This window comes from Macrotis lagotis, chromosome X, assembly GCF_037893015.1.
Source record: "Macrotis lagotis isolate mMagLag1 chromosome X, bilby.v1.9.chrom.fasta, whole genome shotgun sequence".
Taxonomy (NCBI): domain Eukaryota; kingdom Metazoa; phylum Chordata; class Mammalia; order Peramelemorphia; family Peramelidae; genus Macrotis; species Macrotis lagotis.
Window position 1 is genome coordinate 141,810,342 of NC_133666.1, and position 22,089 is coordinate 141,832,430.

General features: G+C 46.1%; 2 protein-coding genes and 1 long non-coding RNA gene across 6 annotated transcripts in view; 1 reads left to right on the forward strand and 2 right to left on the reverse strand.

The window, feature by feature from the left end:
* Nucleotides 1–221, reverse strand: part of FBXL18 (F-box and leucine rich repeat protein 18) — a 130,612-nt gene extending 130,391 nt beyond the window's left edge. For 2 of the 4 annotated variants that reach the window (XR_012471487.1, XM_074200781.1), the window contains exon 1: nucleotides 95–221. Coding sequence is in view for 2 of the 4 variants with exons in the window: in XM_074200781.1 (XP_074056882.1) it covers nucleotides 95–112 (18 nt within the window). In the remaining 2 variants the exon portion in view is untranslated. The remainder of the gene's footprint in view (nucleotides 1–94) is intronic. The other 2 variants (XR_012471486.1, XM_074200780.1) reach the window with 1 other exon arrangement.
* A 1,856-nt stretch (nucleotides 222–2,077) lies between these two features.
* LOC141503174 (uncharacterized) lies at nucleotides 2,078–14,141 on the forward strand. Its single transcript, XR_012472779.1, has 3 exons — nucleotides 2,078–2,389; nucleotides 4,050–6,829; nucleotides 13,534–14,141. It is a non-coding gene; the product is annotated as an uncharacterized LOC141503174 (long non-coding RNA).
* A 2,358-nt stretch (nucleotides 14,142–16,499) lies between these two features.
* Nucleotides 16,500–20,670, reverse strand: ACTB (actin beta). The gene is given in 6 exon segments (XM_074208371.1): nucleotides 16,500–17,316; nucleotides 17,571–17,752; nucleotides 17,858–18,296; nucleotides 18,787–19,029; nucleotides 19,544–19,672; nucleotides 20,552–20,670. Coding segments are annotated over 5 exon segments (1,131 nt in total). The 5' UTR covers nucleotides 19,667–19,672; nucleotides 20,552–20,670; the 3' UTR covers nucleotides 16,500–17,172.
* Nucleotides 20,671–22,089: the final 1,419 nt, after the last annotated feature.

The window sequence follows — 22,089 nt, forward strand, 5'->3', positions numbered from 1 at the left end:
GGGGCCGCAGCCCGGCGGAGGGGGCGGGGAGAAGCCCGGCCCGGCCCGGCCGGAGGTGGCTGCGGCGGGCGCAGGGCGCCCGGGGTTGTAGTACCTCTCCGGAGTTGGACATGTTGCGGAGCCGAGGCCGCCGCGGCCGCCGCCCGCCCGGCGAGGAGCCGCCCGAGTCTGCAACGCCGGGGCCTTCCCCGAGCCGGGCCGGCGCCGCTCAAACCCGGCGCGTAGGCTGCTCAACTGAGGGCCCCGGCGGCCGGGGGCGGGGCTGCCCCGCCACTTCCGTCGCACGCCTAGAGGTCACTTCCGGAAGCCGCTTGGCCCGCCTACGCAGTTTCTCGTGGGCCGCCATGTTGAGTGAGGCGAGTGGGGTCATTCGGCTCTCCCTCCGCAGCCGCGCCTCCTCCCCCCCGCCCCCCCCCCCCCGCTCCCTGACACAAAACGCGCGCGCGCGCGCATGCACGTGGCCTGGGCGCGGTCTGAGGCCTCCAAGCCACGCCCAGGTCAGGGGGCGGAGCTCCTGGAGGGACTGGGAAGGGGCGGCCCGCCTCCCTGGGCCGGACGGGCCGGAGCCGCTGGTCCCCGCGCTCCCCGGTCCCCGCGCTCCCGGCCCCCGCGCTCCCGGTCCCCGCGCTCCTGGACCCCGCGCTCCGGGACCCCGCGCTCCCGGTTCCCGCGCTGCAGGCCCCCGCGCTCCTGGTCCCCGCGCTCCTGGCCCCCGCGCTCCTGGACCCCGCGCTCCGGGCCCCCGCGCTCCCGGCCCCCGCGCTCCGGGCCCCCGCGCTCCCGGCCCCCGCGCTCCCGGTCCCCGGCGCTCCCGGTTCCCGCGCTCCTGGTCCCCGCGCTCCTGGCCCCCCGCGCTCCGGGCCCCCCCGCGCTCCCGGCCCCCCGCGCTCCGGGCCCCCGCGCTCCCGGCCCCCCGCGCTCCCGGCCCCCCGCGCTCCGGGCCCCCGCGCTCCGGGCCCCCGCGCTCCCGGCCCCCCGCGCTCCGGGCGCCCCGCCGCTCCCCTCGGCCCCCCCGCGCTCCGGGCCCCCGCGCTCCTGGTCCCCCGCGCTGCAGGCCCCCGCGCTGCAGGCCCCCGCGCTCCTGGTCCCCCGCGCTCCTGGTCCCCGCGCTCCGGGCCCCCCGCGCTCCCGGCCCCCCGCGCTCCCGGCCCCCCCGCGCTCCGGGCCCCCGCGCTCCTGGTCCCCGCGCTCCCGGCCCCCCGCGCTCCGGGCCCCCGCGCTCCCGGCCCCCGCGCTCCCGGTCCCCCGCGCTCCCGGTCCCCGCGCTCCCGGCCCCCCGCGCTCCGGGCCCCCGCGCTCCTGGTCCCCGCGCTGCAGGCCCCCGCGCTCCTGGTCCCCGCGCTCCTGGCCCCCCGCGCTCCCGGGCCCCCGCGCTCCCGGTCCCCCGCGCTCCCGGCCCCCCCGCGCTCCGGGCCCCCGCGCTCCTGGCCCCCCGCGCTCCGGGTCCCCGCGCTGCAGGCCCCCGCGCTCTCTGGTCCCCGCGCTCCTGGCCCCCCCGCGCTTCCGGGCCCCCGCGCTCCCGGTCCCCGCGCTCCCGGCCCCCCCGCGCTCCGGGCCCCCGCGCTCCTGGCCCCCCCGCGCTCCGGGCCCCCGCGCTGCAGGCCCCCGCGCTCCCGGCCCCCCGCGCTCCCCGGGCCCCCGCGCTCCTGGCCCCCGCGCTCCTGGCCCCCCCGCGCTCCGGGCCCCCGCGCTGCAGGCCCCCCGCGCTCCTGGTCCCCGCGCTGCAGGCCCCCGCGCTCCTGGTCCCCGCGCTCCTGGTCCCCGCGCTGCAGGCCCCCGCGCTCCCGGTCCCCGCGCTCCCGGCCCCCCGCGCTCCGGGCCCCCCGCGCTCCTGGCCCCCCGCGCTGCAGGCCCCCGCGCTCCTGGGCCCCGCGCTCCTGGCCCCCCGCGCTCCGGGGCCCCCGCGCTGCAGGCCCCCGCGCTCCGGGGCCCCCCGCGCTCCGGGCCCCCCGCGCTCCTGGACCCCGCGCTCCGGGCCCCTGCGCTCCTGGACCCCGCGCTCCTGGTCCCCGAGCTCCTGGTCCCCGCGCTCCGGGCCCCCGCGCTCCTGGCCCCCCCCCCCCCCCCCCCCCCCCGCGCTCCTGGTCCCTGCCCTCCAGGCCCCCGCGCTCCTGGCCCCCCCGCGCAGTGCTGAGAGCCCGCCCTCCGGGAGGGGCCGTTCTGTGCGAGAGCTGGAGGCCAGGAAAGACCCGAAGGTCGGCTGTGGGTGTTGCCCAAGGACCTAGGGCCTTCCCTAAGGACCGTGCCAGGGAGTGGGGCTAGGGGCGGCTAGGTGGCCCTGGAGTCAGGAGGACCCGAGTTCAAATGCGGCCTCAGACACTGACCTAGCGGGGTGACTTCGAGCAAGGCACTTAACTCCATTGCCCTCCCCACAAAACAAGATTGTATGGTATGTCTGTGTGCACCCTGTCAATGCCTTCTCTCAGATACTCAGTCTTCCTGGACTGTAAAATAAGAATTCTTTCAAAAATCTCTCCAAGGGCAGCTAGGTGGCACCCTGGAGTCAGGAGTACCAGAGTTCAAATCCGACTTCATAGCTGTGTGGCCTTGGGCAAGCCACTTCACCCCATGGCCTTGCAAAAACTAAAAAAAAAAAAAAAAAAAAAAACTCTCTCCAAAGACTTTGCCAGCAGAGGGAGATCAAGCTAAAGGCAGGATCTGACTGGATGAACTTTTCCTCCAAAAATCATCCTGGTATAAATTCAAAGCCGCTTACTGCCAGCAAGTTGGTTTATTAATTATGAATTGTTTTGGGTTACAGCACTGCTCAAATGCTGTCTAATGAGACTCAGAGGAAATTACCCTGTCCCTTAAAATCTGGATCCTTGCATAACTGAAGGAAACCACACTACCTACTTCACTGAAAGGCCAATGAAATAGGATAGTTAAAGTATTGTTTAAATGTCAACTTGGAGCCCTTAAATGTTCATTTCCTTTTCAAGCGGAGGCATAACAGATTCAGGTAACAACACTTAAAAATAAAAATAACTACCCGTTTTTTATCACCTACTATGTTCCAGGTGCCTTATCCTAGATGCTCTTATTATCTCTATTTTACACTTGGGGAGGTAAGCAGTTAGTAAATGATTTGTCCAGGGTTGTGGTAGGGCTGCCTAGATGGTAAAGTGGATAGAGCATAAGAACTCACTATTTCACAAAAATTGTTGGGGAAACTGGAAAATAGTATGGCAAAAATTAGTCATAGACCTACATCTCACAAAATCTCTATACAAACTAAGATCAAAATGGGTATAAGATTTAGACATAAAGGACAATACCATACACTAGTTAACAGATCAAGAAATACTCTGATCTATCAGATCTATGGGAAGGGGAGAGATTTATGACCAAACAAGAAACTGAGTATATTATAAATTACAAAATGTATGATTTTGATTATATTAAATTAAAAAATTTTTGCACTAATAAAACCAATGCTGCCAAGACTAGAAAGAGAACAGAAAGCTGGAAAACAATTTTTACAGCTAGGGCTTCTGATAAAGTTCTCATTTCTAAAATATACAGAGAATTGAATCAAATTGATAAGGTTACAAGTCATTCCCCAATTGATAAATGATCAAAGGGTATGAATGAAGAAATTAAATGAAGAAATTAAAGTGATATACAATCATATGAAAAAATGCTCCAAATCATTACTGATTAGAAAAATGTAAAATAAAACGACTAGGAGATTCCACCTCACACCCATCAGATTGGCTAAGATTACAAAAAAGGGAAAATGATCAATTGTGGGGGATTGGCACATTAATGCACTGTTGGTGAAGTTGTGAACTAATCCATCATTCTGTAGAGCAATATGGAACTATGCCCAAAGGGCAATAAAATTGATCACCCTTTGACCCAAAAATACCAATACTCTATCCAGAAGAAATCATTAAAAAAAGGAAAAAGTCGCACTTGTTCCAAAATATTCAGAGCAGTCCTTTTTGTAGTGGCAAAGAATTGGAAATCAAAGGGATGCCCATTAATTGGGGAATGTCTGAACAAGTTACAGTAAATGAATGTTATGGAATACTATTGTTTTATAGGAAACCATGAACAGTCAGACCCTAGAGAAGCATGAAAAGAATTCCAGGAACTGATCCGGAGCGAAGGGAGCAGAACCAAGAGAACATTGTACACATTAACAACAATATTGTGAGTTGATCAACCTCAATGGATACAGCTCCTCTCAGGAGCTCAGAGAACTAGGACATCCCAGGAAACCTGTTATAGACAATGTTATCCATATCCTTAGGAAGAAAAAACCTACAGAATCTGAATGAATACTACATTTACTTTTGAAAACTTTCTTTTATGTTTTTCCTTCCTATTTCATGATTTTCTTTCTTTTCCCTTAGTCCTAATTCCTCATGCAGAAAATAACTAATCTGTAAATCTGTTAAACACAAATGTATATGTATAACAATGTATACTTTTCACCACTGAGGGGAGGTGGGAGGAAATTATCTTATAAATATGCATATGCATGGATGAATGTTGAAAAACTTTCATAACATGTAATTGGAAAAATATCATTTAAAAAAGTGGATAGGGGGCGGCTAGGTGGCGTAGTGGGTAAAGCACTGCCTTGGAGTCAGGAGTACCTGGGTTCAAATCCAGTCTCACACACTTAATAATTACCTAGCTGTGTGGCCTTGGGCAAGCCACTTAACCCCGTTTGCCTTGCAAAAAATCTAAAAAAAAACAAAAAAAAAAAAAAATGGATAGAGCACTGGGTTTGGAATCAGAAAAACTCTTCCTGAGTTCAAATGTGGCTTCACACACTTTCTAGCTATGTGACCCTGAGCAAGTTAACTTAAGTCTGCACCAGTTTCCTTATCTGTAAAATGAGCTAGAGAAGGAAATGGCAAATCACTCCAGTATCTTTTCGAAGAAAACCCCAAAAAGGAATCAGACATTACTGAAAAACTATTTAACCAAAACACAACTAGTAAGCTTCTGAGACTGGATTTGAACACGAATCTTCCAGTGTCTAGACTCAGTACTCTCAACATTGCTCTTACCTCATCCAAATCTACAAATCGGCCAGTCAAAATCAAATGGAGGCAGCTAGGTAGCACAGTGGATTAAGCACCGGCCCTGGAGTCAGGAGTACCTAGGTTCAAATCCGGTCTCAAACACTTAATAAATACCTACCTGTGTGGCCTTGGGCAAGCCACTTAACCCCACTGCCTTGCAAAAAAAAAAAAAACCAATAAATAAAATGGAAAGTGAAATCAGTCTGAGAGAGAGCCTACTGACATAAGTCAAGGCTCTTTTCGCCTTACCACATTGCCTCTCAGAGAAGAACTGGAAGCTTCTCACCCTAGTCAGATTTATGGTGAAACTCAAAGAAATTGCTACAGAGAGTTCTTCATTTCCTATTCTCCACTTTCGCCATCCTGAAAAAAAAAATTATATTAGCTTCTATGACTTCGCCAATATGAAAGTCACAATTTATTCACAGTTATTTACATGTACCCTCTTGCTCCTGCTCAAATTAGGATGGTTTAGGTTTCAAAGCCATTGTAAGGGTGTTAGATCAGCTAAGTGAGACTAATAATTGCTTCCCCAGTAAGAACTGGTTCTATTATCTATGAATTTAACAGTTTAGCAAAACTGTTTAGCAAAAAATGGGAGAAAGCAGGTTAGAGGAATAGAATTCAAAGATGAATAATAAAGTCATTTCACACATATACTTCACATAAGTTGTCTCCTTTAATCCTATACTGTAAGGTGTTATTTTATCATTCCTGTCTTACAGAGGCAGTAATGTTAAGTGACATGTCCAGAATCACCTAACTAGTAAGGCAGTATTTAAACTCTGGCCTTCCTGATTCCTGGTCCAGCTCTTTATTCACCATATCACAGAAATGTCGACAAACACAGATCTGCCTTCAAGGAACTTAACAAATCAGTTGGATAGTTAGGGCAGATAAGTATTATACAAAGTTTTTTGTTGCTGTTCATTCATGTTTAACTCTTTGTGACCCCATTGGGAAAGATAGTGGAAAGGTTTATTTCTTTCTCCAGTACATTTTACAGATGAGGAAATTGAGACAAACAGGGTGAAGTGATCTGTCCAAAGTTACACAGCTAGTTAATGTCTGAATCTAGATTTGAACTCACATCTTTCTGACTTCTGACCTAGAACTCCATCCACTGTGCCAGCCTAGATGCCCTTCATGAACAAATTAGAATGGGATAAATGGGACAAATCCTTTTATAGCTAAGATACACAGAAGTGATGGAAAAGGGTTGGAGGAATCAGGGAGGAAGAAAGGAAGGAAGAGAGGAAGGGAGGGAGGAAGAAAAGAGACAAAGATGTTTTACTATTCATCACTGACAGGTAGTCATGTCTTAAAATTCCTTTTATAACATTGCTGTTGGTTTACTGTAGGAAGTTCAATTTTCAGATATCCAGCACCAATAGAACTCTTTCGGACTGAGTTAACTTTCCATTTGATTTTGATTGGCTTATTTGCAGACATAAAAGACGTGAAAATAAACAATATCATCATCATGCTTGGAACAGATATGGCTTTATATTTAATTATTGCTACTTTGATTAATAAATGCTTGTTAAATAAATGAGTGAGTGAATAAGCTATTAGTCATTTTGGTTTTTGGTTGTTTTTTTTTTAGGTTTTTGCAAGGCAAACGGGGTTAAATGGCTTGCCCAAGGCCACACAGCTAGGTAATTATTAAGTGTCTGAGATCAGATTTGAACCCAGGTACTCCTGACTCCAAGGCCGGTGCTTTATCCACTGCGCCACCTAGCTGCCTCCATTTGATTTTGACTGGCCGATTTGTAGATTTGGATGAGGTAAGAGCAATGTTGAGAGTACTGAGTCTAGACACTGGAAGATTTGTATTCAAATCCAGTCATTTTGAAAAAGGATTTGCTGGAAAGATTGAATCTAAAGGATAAAATGCAATGTCGCTACTGGACCTTGGATTACTCTGATAGATCCTTACAGCCTGACCTTTAATAATGGTAGAATCAAAGGAACATTCCTGAATTCCTGGAAACATAAGACCCATAGTTAGTTCCCATTCTCTCCAGAGGAATAGAGAAAAAAGACATAGAGATAGTAGGTAGTATACTAGATGGAGTACTGATCCTGGAGTCAGAAAGACCTGAATTCATATTTGACTTCAGATATTTATTAGCTGTGTGACCTTGAGCAAACCACTTAACCTTTGTCTGCCTCAGTTTTCTCAACTGTAAAACAATAGCATCTATCCTCACAGGGTTGTTATGAGGATCAAATGAGAAAAAGTATTTAGCGTAATGTCTGACTCTTAATAGGTACTATATAAGAGATTTAAAAAAAAAAGATCAAGTTATGCAAACCTTAAAGCACTCAAGTAAATTTGTTTTGGGACCAGACACATAATTTGACAGTGAAAAAAAATTGCTTCTAGCAATGCAGACATTCTACAAATCATTGTCAGTGGTAAACCTAGGCTGAAGTCCAGGCTCAGACACCCACTGACTGACCATGGGTGGAGCTCTGATACAGAGTTCCCTCAGATATCAATTGAACTACAGAGCCAGTCCCTAGCCTTGTTGCTATAACAGCTCCAGAAGTTGTCAACAGAACATTGGAATTCAACAGAGAGGATGAAGCATGTTCACCAGCAACTAGAATGAAAGTACAAAGGAGAAGCCCAGGTAAAGTGAAGTAGATCAGGTTCATCTGGCTGGGGAAAGCGAAGAGAAGAATGGGTGGATAAGCTAGTCTTGAAGGAAGTAAACAATCAGGATTAAGCACCTACTGTGTACTAAGCACTTTACAAATATTATCTCCTTTAACCCTCATGACAACCCTGGGAAGTATGTGTTGCTATGATCCCCATTTTATATTTGAAGAAACTGAGACAGAGGTAAAGTGACCTGTCCAGGGTCACACAGCTAATAAGTTAGGATTTGAACTCAGGTCTCCCTGACTCCAGGACCACCAATCTATAAACTACCAGTTAGCTCCTCTAGGCAGCTCTGACTTGAAAGAACAGAAGGATCTCAATTGGTAGAGACTGAGGGGAAAAAAGTCATTCATTAGATGAGAGAGGTCCTTAACCTGGGTTTCATGACCTTTTGTTGTTGTTGTTGTTGTTTGTTTTTAGTTTTTTGCAAGGCAATGGGGTTAAGTGGCTTGCCCAAGGCCACACAGCTAGGTAATTATTAAGTGTTTGAGGTCACATTTGAACTCAGGTACTCCTGACTCCAGGGCCAGTACTCTATCCACTGCACCACCTAGCCACCCCACCACATGAACTTTTTTTTAATAGTTATTTTGCTTAAACATAGTTCAATATCATTGATTTCCTTTGTAAAACTATATATTTTATTTTACTCATTTAAAAATTTAAAAACACTGAGAAGGGATCTGTTGGCACCACAAGACTGCCAGAGGGGTTCATGATACAAAATAGATTAAAAACCCATGTAGTGGAGGGGAAAAAAGCAAATAGAAATCTAGAAATAGGAAAGAGCAGAATAAAAACATAAAGCCCATAAAAAGAGTCATATGGGATGTCATTGAGTCGTTTCAGTCATGTTCAACTCTTTGTGGCCCCATTTGGGGTTTTCTTGGCAGAGATACTAGAATGGTATACTATTTCTCCTCCAGCTTATTTTTAACAGATGAGGAAACTGAGGCAAAGAGGGTTAAGTGACTCATCCAGGGTCACACAGCTAGCCAGATTCAATTCATGAATTCGTGTTCTAAGTATAATGCTCTATCCACTTGGCCACCCACCTGCCTTGTGTGGGATGCATATGCCTTATTTTTCCACCAAACAAGAATAATCAACATTTCCAAGCATTACCCATACTTTTCCCTGTCTTCACTTTTACCTATGTTGTGATTTGCCTCTATAATTCCTTCCCCTACTTTCAAATCCTTCTTCCTGATTGAAAGAATCAGTCTCCTGAATTCCCTTAACCCTTCATACCTATCTGTTTCATTGCATTTATTTTTTTTCCCAAAGCTTTTATTTGAGTTTACAATTTTTTCCCTAATCTTGCTTCCCTCCCCCAACTCCTGCAGAAAGCAATTTGCCGGTCTATACATTGTTTCCATGGCATACTTTGATCCAAATTGAATGTGATGAGGGAGAAATCATATCTTTAAGGAAGAAAAAAAAAAGATAACCTTTTTTTTTTCTAAATTGAAGGTAATAGTCTTTGGTCTTTGTTGAAACTCCACAGTTCTTTCTCTAGATACAGATGGTATTCTCCATTGCAGACAGCCCCAAATTGTCCCTGATTGTTGCACTGATGGAATGATCAAGTCCATTAAGGTTGATCATCGCCCCCATGTTACTGTTTGGGTGTACAGTGTTTTTCTGGTTCTGCTCATCTCACTCAACATCAGTTCATGTAAATCCCTCCAGGCTTCCTTGAATTCCCATCCCTCCTGGTTTCTAATAGAACAATAGTTTTCCATGACATACATATACCATAGTTTGTTAAGCCATTCCCCAATTGATGGGCATTTGCTTGATTTCCAATTCTTTGCCACCATAAACAGCGCTGCTATGAATATTTTTGTACAAGTGATGTTTTTACCCTTTTTTCATCATCTCTTCAAGGTATAGACCCAGTAGTGATATTGCTGGATCAAATGGTATACACATTTTTGTTGCCCTTTGGGCATAGTTCCAAATTGCTCTCCAGAAAGGTTGGATGAATTCACAGCTCCACCAACAATGTATTAGTGTCCCAGATTTCCCATATCTCTTCCAATATTGATCATTGTCCTTTCTGGTCATATTGATCAGCCTGAGATGTGAGGTGGTACCTCAGAGAAGCTTTAATTTGCATTTCTCTAATAGGTAATGATTTAGAGCAATTTTTCATATGACTATGGATTGCTTTAATTTCCTCATCTGTAAATTGCCTTTGCATATCCTTTGACCATTTGTCAATTGGGGAATGGCTTGTTTTTTTAAAAAAATTTGACTCAATTCTCTGTATATTTTAGAAATCAGTCCTTTATCAGAAATACTAGTTGTAAAGATTGTTTCCCAGTTTACTACATTTCTTTTTATCTTGGTTACAGTAGTTTTGTTTGTGCAAAAGCTTTTTAATTTAATGTAATCGAAATCATCTAGTTTGCTTCTAGTAATGTTCTCCATTTCTTTCTTAGTCATAAACTGCTTCCCTTTCCATAGATCTGACAGGTAAACTACTCCTTGATCTTCTAGCTTGCTTATAATTTGGTTTTTTTATGTCTAAATCCTGTAATCCTTTGGATCTTATCTTCATAAAGAGTGTGAGGTGTTGGTCTAATCTAAGTTTCTTCCATACTAACCTTCAATTTTCCCCAGCAGTTTTTATCGAAGAGAGAGTTTTTATCAAAAAGAGTTTTTATCCCAATAGCTGGACTCTTTGGGTTTATCAAACAGCAGATTACTATAATCATTTGTTTCATTACATTTATAACAAACTCTGTTAGTGCCTTTCCTCTGAGATTATGTCCAATTTTTCTCATGTTTTATGTGTAGAGTTCTTTGCATGACCCCTGCATTAAATTGTAAGCTGCTTCAGAACAAAGACTGTTTTTGTCTTTCTTTGTAAACCCAATGCTTAGAATAATACCATAGAATAGGTACTTCCTGACATGTTCTCCTAATCTTTTTTTATTAGATCAGAAGCTCTTTGAGGACAAAGATAAAGTCCCAGGATTTTATATTTAGAAGATATTGAAAAAAATGCCTATTGATCAGTGGTTGAATCAGACTAAAGGGAAGACTGATTTCTTATTACCGTAAAAAGGCCACTATTCTGCCAGTCATCAGAGAGCATCAGTGTCTTGATTCACTGCTCTCTCATCCCACATTTCTAATTCTTTACCAAATCTTTACTTTCTTTCTCTACAACAGTGCCCCTTCTCTGCTTTTCCACAGATGCCATTCTATTTCATGCCCTCATCACCTTTTGCCTGGACTATACATATATATATATATATATATATATATATATATATATCTCCATGTATAGCCTTCTGTGTAGATGTGTGTGTGTATGACTGTGTGTGTGTGTATATATATATATATATATATATATATGTGTGTGTGTGTGTGTGTGTATGTGTATATGTGTATGTATATGCAAATGACTATAGATAGCCTTCTGGTTCAGCTACTTAACTCAAGTCTCTCCTCCCTCTGATCTATCAGCTGATTTTCCTAAAACATCAGTTTGATCCCTTCTCAAACGCCATCAGCCTTCCCCTATTTTCTAAAGATCTATGCTTGATAGTTAAAGCTCTTCACAACATAGCCACAGGAGCACTATGATGATGATACTTGTCCTTCATTCTTGAAGAAAACCATGACATCAGGGAGGTGATGCCATGACAAACAGGTAAATTGGATTTCAGTGAGAGAGTGCTGTGTTAAGTTACTTTTTTTCTCTGGAGTCATCTGGGTCCAGTGACCAGATATGAATCAGGACAACTAGAGATGGCTCTGGATGTGAGGCAAACAAGGTTTAAGTGACTTGCCCAAGGTCACACAGCTAGTGAGTATCAAGTGTCTGAGGCTGGATTTGAACTCAGGTTCATCTGACTCCAGAGCTGGTATTCTATCCATTATGCCCTAACTGCACTATATTCAAAAGTAGAAGATCTGAGGGTTCAAGTCTCAGGTCTGTTATTATCTCTCTGAGCTTGACCTCTTCATCTGTAAAATGAGAATAACATTCTTTTATAATCTATTGTATAGGGTTATAAGGGAAGTGCTTTGTGAATGCAAGTACTCTCTTTTAGTACTTCATTTAAATTCTCTTTTGTTACATTAGTACTGTCTGAATATGACTACTGGTATGTACTAATGGGAAAATAGAGATAGGACAAGTGAGATAAGAGATTGGTAAAGAGCTGAAAGATATGCTGCAGATAAAATGTTAAATGGAAGGACCCAAAAATCAGTTTCCAGGAAACAGTGACTGGAGATTTGGTTTCACTATCCACAGTAGAGTCCTGGCAAACAGGAAGATATGAATTCAAGAGCCCCCTTGAGACATTTGCTAAGTGACCCCATGTCAGTTAACCTTTCTGAGCCTCAACTTCCTCATCTGTATATTGGAGATAATAGAACAATTCACAAGGCTGTAAAAGAGAATCTAATAAAAAAGGAAAAGTAGGTTTGTAAAGCCCGTTGCAAATGTCAACGAATTATATAAGTATATGCCGCTGCTCATAATTTGTTATTTAGTTTCTTCTCAAATAATTGTGTTTCCTCTGGGGAAGGGTGGTATATCCTAAATTTACTTACCTGTGAACATCCTAAGAAAATTTAAGATCCTCATGGAACGGAGGAAATGACTCATCTTTATGTGCTTCCTGACTATTTGCTAGGAAAAGAAACAACAACCACCACCTTGAAATCTATGTTATTATAATGCCTAAACTTGACCCCATAGAAGAAATATGAGAATATACCTCCTCCCTTCTTAGGGGACTCTGTGGGCAGAGCACTGCCAATGATGTCAGTCTGGCTGCATTATGAAGAAGCAGAGAATTATTGGTTTTGTCAGTTGTGTAGTTTAGTTCAATGTTTTATCCCCCTTTTTAAATTTGTTATAAAGGATAGTTCTCTGGGAGAGGGAGGAGGATACATTGGGAGGAAATGAAGGAGCTATAAAAACAAAAATGATAAGTTTAAAAATGAAAATATTCATTGGTTCTTTTGTTGATTCCAGAAAACAGGCCTTATAGTCACCCTATGAAGGAAGCAATTCAAATATCACCCCCATTTTTCATACAGAAAACCTGAGGCTTTTGCCCATGCTTATATAAGTTTCTTAAAAATGATAAATACTAAGAAAAACAGTTCCCCCAGAAACAGTCATTGAGAAAATAGCTCCTTGACCAGCAAAGTTTTTGTTAGTCTCTATTTACTTTAGATTTTTATATAGATGATGCCACTGAGGGAACAAACTACGGAAAATGGTTGTTTTATTTTTTTTTCCAAAAAAAACAAATTACCAAAGATTTACATTCAGTTCTTACAGCATAGCATGCTGGATTTAGGGAGTAGGTGACCTTGGCTATCCTGCCCTGTTCTGCCTGCATATACAATATGTGGATTAAATGTTGACTTAATTTCAGCAAAGCATTTCCCTTCTTAGGGATTCATCTGTAAGATGAAGAGTAGACTATGTGATCTCTAGAGTCCTTTCCAATTTAAACTATGATGATCCCTGAAAAAAAGTGGCCTCTATCACCCCAAACTCTTTTATTTGGTTTTAGAACATTTTGGTATGCTGCTGTCATTTTCTAGAAGTCATTCATATTGATATTCTTTCCTCTTTTAAGGTATTTCCTGAGACTTGCGTTCCATCGTTGTTCCCATCAACAAGATGGAAAGAGTACTCATTTATCAAGGAGTTGGGAGGGAGGCTTGGAAATCTGGCTCTGGTGCTCACTAGATCATGTGAAATGCAGGCAAGCCACATTTTCTTCTGTGGGCCTGTCTTCATCTGAAAAATTATTATTGCTCATTCTTGTTTCACAGGCAGCTAGGTGGCGCAATGGATACAGCAAGAAGGCCTGGGATCAGGAAGACACAGCCGAAATCCTGCCTCAGACATTTAGTAGTTATCTATGTGACCCTGGGCAAGTCACTTAACCTTATGTACCTTGTTTCCTCAACTGTAAAATGAGCTCCAGCAATGACAACTGCTCCAGAATCTTTGCCAAGAAAACCCCAAATGTAGTTGGGGGTCACGAAGAGCGGGACAAGACTGAAATGACTGAACTTGTTTCACAGCATCAGTGGGAGGCTAAAGTGCTCTGTAAACTTTAAGAAATGGAAAGTTGAGATCATGACTTATGTAGGAGCTAACCCAGAAGTGAGCTGAGCACTGGGGGTGGGGGGGAATCTATCGAGGGACTAATAATTTCTTGAAAATATATTGTTTGCCTCCTGGATGAATAGAAGCTGGAGAAAAGGGAATTTGGAGCTCAAATTTTTAAAAAAACGAATTAACTGCATTGACCCTGGAGTTGTAAGAACCCAAGCTCAAATCTAGTCTCAAACACTTGACACCAGCTTTGTGATCCAGGGCAAGTAAAAAAAAAAAAGTTTAAAAAAAAAAATATATATATATATATATATATATATATATACATAAAAGATGTGGTGTAGAAATGACTGGTCCTTATTTGAATGCATACTTATGAGATTAATAGATATAGAACTGGAAAGGACTGAAAGGCTCTTAATTTCAGCCCTCTCACTTTGCCAAGGAAACAACTTCTGAGAAACCTAATTGTTTGCCTGAGATTACACAACTAGTAAAGGTCTGAGGCAGGATATGAATGAAGCCAGGTCTTTCTGAAGGTAGGCTCAGTGCCCTAACCATAATGCACACTACCTATACCTAAATGTCTATTTACAAGTTCTTGAAGCTGAAAATCAGAGGTTTGAACTAATAGGATCATTTAGGTTCAATTTTCTTCCCTTTGGGAAAGAATCTCTTTCAAAAGCATGAGTTCCTATTGCTCCTTTAACTACAGGCATGCATAGCTAATAAGGAAACATTTTGCATGAAAAAAGCAAAAACACAATACACCTTTAAAAAAAACTCATCAAAGATTACAATCACTGCTTAAATGACAGAGACCCCGTTTGCAAGGCAGGCTTCAAAACTCATCAAAGATTACAATCACTGCTTAAATGACAGAGACCCTGTTTGCAAGGCAGGCTTCAAATAAGATCCTGCTATAGATTTGTGGGGGAAAAAAAAGAGGAAGGACCAAAGAACTTTGTTGGATAAAAGTGCTAATAGCCAAATTTCAATCTACATACTGAGACTACTTGAGTCTTTATCTGTCTTGTCACAATTGAGCCTTGAGGCAAAGAGGAAATGGTCATGCCTCATCCTTAAAAAGGAAAGAAATCTCTCAAAGAGATGGAGGTGAGAGGGTAAGAAGGGTGGACCACAGGTATAACATATCAAAAAGTCATCTGTAGTTTGCTTATCATTTGGCTTTACTTTTTCTATTATTGTTATAGGGCAGGGTGAGGCAACCTCTGGCAGACCATATTGGTGTGGCATTGCCAAGGTAACCACAAGTGGGACTCAAAACTAAATAAATCTAGTAGTTTTTAGAGGTAAATTGTTTGACCAAATATAGCCTGAAAACGTTTTAATAGCCAAATGGCCCTTGGCAGAAAATATTCCCAACCCCATTATAGGGGATGGTTCTGTTGCTCCGGTTCTCTAACACTGGGGCAAGTCCTTAACATCCCTGTTTAACTATTTCAACTACAAGGGTAGATGAACAAAACAGAGGGCTTCTTTGAGTCTTTTCTGGCTCTAGAATTAGTCTTTATGAATGTGAACAAAAGTGATTGACAAACCAGCCCCGAGAGTGATTTATTGTCTGTGCTTAAAGCCAAGTCAGTAGGGGGGAAAAAAAATCAAGTTCAACCTAGGCCTTCCTCATAAAGGAAATCCTGTTAAAGTACTTTGTATAGATACTTATTACAAAACCATCTTAATGTCTATATATATATATATATATGTATATATATACATATATATACATATATATATAGGGGGAACCAGCCTAAGGATTATAAGGACACTGGATTTGGGGTTAAGACAAATTCAGATTTTGTTTTGGAACCTATGAAACTAATTCCCCTTTTATAAAAGTCAAAAGCCTCTAAGGTCCTTTTCAGAAGTATAATCGTTGGTTTCCCAAATGATTGTCTGTGGCAAAATGCTCAAAGGTATCCTTAGAGTGGTTCCATCCTGATCCTTGCTAAAAATCCATGGATCCTCTTGTACTCATTAGCATTCAGTTCCCCGAGTAGTGAAAGCTGCCAACCTCTTCCTTGAATGCACAGGGATACTAATCACCTCCCTGACTCCCTTCAACTTGTGACTCAAAACATGTCACAATAGGCAGACAACTCACATTTTTCTCCCCTGCTCCTTAATTATTGCTGATGCTTATGTGAAGGTTTGCTTTAACACACACAACCCCTAAAAACTTTTACCTTAGCTTATAGTTTGTCAATTATTAATCACTGACCTATTACCAATTAGTTATCAGTGGCAAGAGTAAGAATGCTGTCTAGACAGGGCATATCACAAGCAAGATTTTTTTCCCCCATAAAAAGCAAAGGACCAGAGTGGGAGACATAACTGAGCCAAGTTTGGGTTTCTTGAAAATTTAAATAACTTAGAATCTCCTACTCAGTTATCAAACAGACCATCCTCCTTTTGGTGAGGAGCAACCTTATTAAGTCAGGCTTCCAGGGAGAGATGCCACCTAACCCGTATGTATTTGAGCTATGTGATTGATCTTTCCTAAGCTACTTCAGAAGAATTCCTAAATTTTTAAACTGGGTAAAAATTCAGACAAAATTTCCCCATACAGCTAAAGAAAGGAAGTTGGTTTGGTTACATAGTCAAGATTGAAGTACAAAAGCAGAGAAAGACATGCAAAGCACATGAACACAACTGGTCAAGATTCTTTAACGTGTGCACTTTTATTTGAACTGGTCTTAAAGTCAGTGTACAGGTAAAGCTCCTCCCCTCCCCCAAGTACTGGCACCAATCTTATTAAACTCCCGGGGAGACTGCAAAAAAAGTCTTCATTCACATCTATGTTGGGGGTAGGGAGGGATTTTAGGGGGCCATCCATGATGGTTGACAATTAAAAAAAAAAAGTAACAAGTATTAAGGCGGAAGATACAAAAAGTTTTCTTAAAGGATTACATTAATTTACATGAAAAGCAATACTAGTACCTTCCCCCCTCCCCCCTCCCCTTCTGGATGTTTTAAGTAGCTCCTTTCCTCTAAAGAGTAGGATAGCCGCCTTCATAGAGGCAAGTAACTCTTGTCACAATGCATTATACAATTATTTGGAATGACTTAAAAAAAAAATGTACAATCAGTGTCCTGAAGACGCACTGTAGAACTTTGGGGATGTTTGCCTCCAACATACTTAGACTGCTCATCACCTTCACCGTTCCAGTTTTTAAATCCTGAGTCAAGCGCCAAAAAAAAAAAAAAAAAAAAAAAAAAAAAAACCACAAATAAAGCCATGCCAATCTCATCTCTTTTTTGGGCCATTATCACACCCTTTTGACAAAAAAAATAACCAAAACAACCAAAAACAAACACAAACAGTCCATTTAGAAGCATTTGCGGTGGACAATGGAAGGCCCAGATTCATCATACTCCTGCTTGCTGATCCACATCTGCTGGAAGGTAGAAAGAGACGCCAGGATGGAGCCTCCAATCCAGACAGAGTATTTGCGCTCAGGTGGGGCAATGATCTATAGAAGGGAAATAAAAAAAAAGGGAGAGGGAAGAGGACCAAGTTAGCTCCCAAAAAATCAGAACAAATATCAAGTTTAAGAAGTCAATTAAAACCCATTAGCTGATGGCCAGAACACAAGGAGGGGAAGGCAAACAAAGAACTAGTCTAGCAACCCCACATTTTGGCTGACTTGACCAAATCTTTAAATATAAATATTAAAAATATTTATTAAGCTCAGGCATTGTCCTGGAGTAGTTGCTGAAAACTCACCTTGATTTTCATTGTGCTGGGGGCTAGGGCTGTAATCTCCTTTTGCATCCTGTCAGCAATGCCTGGGTACATGGTGGTACCACCAGACAATACGGTATTGGCATACAGATCCTTACGGATGTCAACATCACACTTCATGATGGAGTTGAAGGTAGTTTCGTGAATTCCACAGGATTCCATACCTGAATAAATAGAAAATTACTTTAAGTCTTAAAACAACATATTTCCTGTGACTTGTTATTCCTCAAGTAGATAGATGGCAGTTATTTAAAAAAAGAAACACTTACCTAAGAAAGAAGGTTGGAAGAGAGCTTCTGGGCATCGGAACCTCTCATTGCCAATAGTGATAACCTGCCCATCAGGGAGCTCATAGCTCTTTTCCAGAGAGGAGCTGGAGGCAGCAGTGGCCATCTCCTGCTCGAAGTCTAGGGCGACATAGCACAGCTTCTCCTTGATGTCACGCACAATTTCCCTCTCAGCTGTGGTAGTGAAACTGTACCCTCTCTCGGTCAGAATCTTCATGAGGTAGTCCGTCAGATCACGGCCAGCCAGATCCAGACGGAGGATGGCATGAGGAAGGGCATAACCTTCATAGATGGGCACAGTGTGGGTCACACCATCACCGGAGTCCATCACAATACCAGTGGTACGACCAGAGGCATATAGGGACAGCACAGCCTGGATGGCAACGTACATAGCTGGGGTGTTGAAGGTCTCAAACATAATCTGGAAGAAAGAATAAAGCAGTTATTAAGTCAGCAGAATAAATTACTCCAAAAATTACTGCATATAGCAAGGCTATGATAAATCATGCAGGTGCACAACACATTTGTAATTTTTAAGTATCCTGCAGTCAAAAATTTTTTTTTAAGTTTTAAAACTGCTCTATGGCCCACACATTGTTATTGTACATATAGAATAAACCAGCCTATGGCAAAAACTGGGATGGTTGAAGTTTAGATTTTTAGAAGACAAGTGAACAGTTAGTACCTAGACAACCAATTCAAATTGCTAGTAGAAAAAAAAAAGCCAGTTCAGAAAAAGCAAACAGAACCTGTAGATATCCCAAGAGAAGACTCAGTTCAGAGAAGGAAACCCTATAGATAATGGTAAAGGGGGGGGAAAAAAAGGAAGAGAAAAGTGAAGCAGGGCATAAAAATAATAAATGGATGAAGCTAAGAAGACTCAAGAATTTTAGTACTCTTAAGAAGTCCACAGACCTGAGTCATCTTTTCCTGTTGGCTTTGGGGTTCAGGGGAGCTTCTGTGAGCAGCACAGGGTGCTCTTCAGGGGCCACACGGAGCTCATTGTAGAAAGTATGATGCCAGATTTTCTCCATGTCATCCCAGTTGGTGACAATACCGTGTTCAATGGGGTATTTCAGAGTCAGAATACCTCTCTTGCTCTGAGCTTCATCTCCCACATAGCTGTCTTTCTGGCCCATACCCACCATCACACCCTGCAGGAGGAATGCAAAGGTCAGTTTCAACCTACCAGAAACAAACTTTCTAGTAATTTGCATTTGTGGGGCTCTAGATTTTTGGAGCTCTAAAACTTATGTCAGAAGTTCATTTTACAGATTAAAGAACTAAAAACCTCACAAGCTAAAAATTAACTTGCTCAAATTCACAAAGGAATTAGGTTTCCTCCAATTTTCTAGAAAAATATGGCTCTATATTCCAACAAGAAATTCTGTCAAGTTAGACCTCTGATGTTCTACTGTTGTATAGCCACCTTTTGACTTGTCATATTAGGTTCAGGTGTGCCCACCTGACCTGTTGATTTCTAAATCCAATTGTTTTAATGTTATCCAAGTCCTTTCCCACAAATATTCCAAGGTCAATGGAAAGAAAATCCTTCCAATATTACCTGCTATCAGTTACCCCTTTCCAATACCACCATGTAGTTCCAAATTAGTCAAAGTTGTCTAAGATGGTTGCCAAGTATTTTCCAAAATCATCTCCGTTTTTTACCTGATGTCTTGGGCGGCCAACAATGGAAGGGAAGACGGCCCGAGGGGCATCATCTCCTGCAAAGCCAGCTTTGCACATTCCAGAGCCATTGTCAACAACGAGCGCAGCAATATCATCATCCATGGCGAACTGGAGAGAAAAGAGGGGGAGAAGAATTTTAATCCAAATTCAATTCACATACTCTTTGGTGTTTTTCAAGTAAAAAAAAAAAAAACAAAAGGTCACTCCAGCCTGCCACATCTAGGGGGTAGCAGCCGAGCAGCCAGGGGGGATGAGGACCACTCCCCACCCGGCTTCCTGTGAATGACTGAGCGCAGCTCTCCCTTCGGCCGCTAGGGGGAGGCTGCTCGCACTCCCCGCCTTAGAGATTTGGGACAAAGGAAGTCCCGGCGCTCTCGCCTCTCGTTATTACCATAAAAGGCAATGGCGAGGCAGCGGCGCGCAGGAAGCCGGGGCCCCCCCCTTTTAAAGGGAGCCCGGATTAAGGAGGCGAAGCCCCGCCCCCCGGCCTCTTTCAAAGCGCGGCGGGGCGGGGCGGCCACACCCAGCTCGGCCTCCGCTCCGCGCCCGCCCTCCCCTGCCGAGGCCGGGCCGGGGCCGCGCTCCGCCGGCGGAAGTCCTAAAGCGGAGGCCCGCGCCGCCCGCAAGGCTCCGGGCTGCCGGGCCCCCCCACCGGGCAGCCGCCCACGCCCCTCCCGCCCGGCCCCGGGGGCGCACACAAAGACCCTCGCCCCGCTCCCGGCCTCCGACCGGGGGCGCGGGGAGGAAGCGGGGCCGCCGCCCCCACCCCCTGCGCGACTCGGGCCGCACCCCGGCCCCCAGGTTACGGGGGCGCGGGCCTGCGGGCCCGGCCCCGAGCCGCTCGGCCCGGGGCCGGGGGCAGCGGCGCCCCCCGCCGCGGCGGGGCCTGGGGAGCCGAGCCTCCGCGCCCGCCCCGGAGGCGCCTCGCGGACGGGCTTCGGGAGGAGGGCGGCGCGGCGCCGCGGGAAGGGTCCGGCGGGCTCTTACCTCGGAGGTGGCAAGTCTAAACCCTTAGGAGAGGGAGAGAGAGAGGCGGTGGTGCCGCACCTGGAGGCGGGGAGGCAAGTGCGCGCCGGGTGGAAGAGCTCACAGCTACTCCGGCGCGCTCGCCCTCGGGGTTTTATGGGGCGCGCGAGCTCCACCGCTCGAGCCATAAAAGGTAACTTTTGGAACGGCGCGCTCTGATTGGCCCGCACTCGCTCACTCACGAGCCTCTTTGCACATTGCAGCATTTTTTTTTCTTCTCTCCTCCTTTTGCAAAAAAAAAAAGAGAGAAAGAGAGAAAGAGGGAGGGAGAGTTTTTTCAGCTTTTGCGCTCTCTGGCGCTCCTCCGGCTTCAGCCCTTTTCCGCTTGGTCTGAAGCAAAGCTGTGAGTCTCGGTGCCACTGCGGGGCGGGCCTGGTGCACCCCACGGCGAGCCCCTCGCCTGCACCCAGCTATTGTCGGCCCCCATTGTGGGCAGGGAGGGAGAGGCAGCGCACGGACACACAGACACAGACACGAGACACACAGACACACTCTCGTACACACACTCTCTCATACACATTCATACATACACACACTCTCTCTCATACATACATACACTCTCATACACACACTCATACATACACACACTCTCATACACACACTTATACATACATACACACACTCTCATACATACACACTCTCATACATACATACACACACTCTCATACATACATACACACACACTCTCATACATACATACACACACTCTCATACATACATACACACACACTCTCTCTCATACACACACTCTCTCTCATACATACACACACACTCTCTCTCTCATACATACACACACACTCTCTCTCTCTCCCGCACGGGGGGGAATCTCGGGCTCTCCATGGTGCCCTCCATGGGATGGTGACGGCCGGGACCCACCCAGCCATACAGACCGCGGCCCAGGCCGGGGGGCACTCGCGCCTCCGGCCCCCCAGAAGTGCGTGCTTTCCTCGGCCCGGCATAGCCGGCACATGGGGGCGAGGGCGGGTGGGGCGCTGCCCGGTGGGGTTCCGGGGCGCCCCGAGGCGGAACGCCACATTTCTTTAAAGACAGACTGGCCCGCACAAGGCGGCTGCGGCCGTGTGGCCCCGGGCGCGGCCTTCCCGGGCCCCGCTGCCGCCTGAAGCTGGGCCAGGCCCCGGCCCTGGGGCTGCGGCCCCCTGCCCCTGGCGGGGTCTGTGGGGCAGCCGGGGAGGGGTCGGCCGCGCCCCCCGAGGTGCTGGGGAGGGTTGGCACGGACAGCCAGGCGCGCCCCAGCCCCGCCCACCCCGGCCGGGCGCCGCAAACCCCGGGGAGGCCTTTTGGTGTTGTTGGTTTTTTAAAGAAAAGAAAGTGAGGCGGCGATGGCAGCCCCCCCCCCCCAGGCGTTAACCCCTGACCCCGGCCCGCCCTGCGCCCCGGCCCGAGAGAGCCGGGAGGCTGGGAGCCAGCGCCTGGGAGGGGGAGCCCGCAGATGGCACGGGGGGAGAGGCTGCGGCCGGACCGGACCGAGCCCGCCGGCC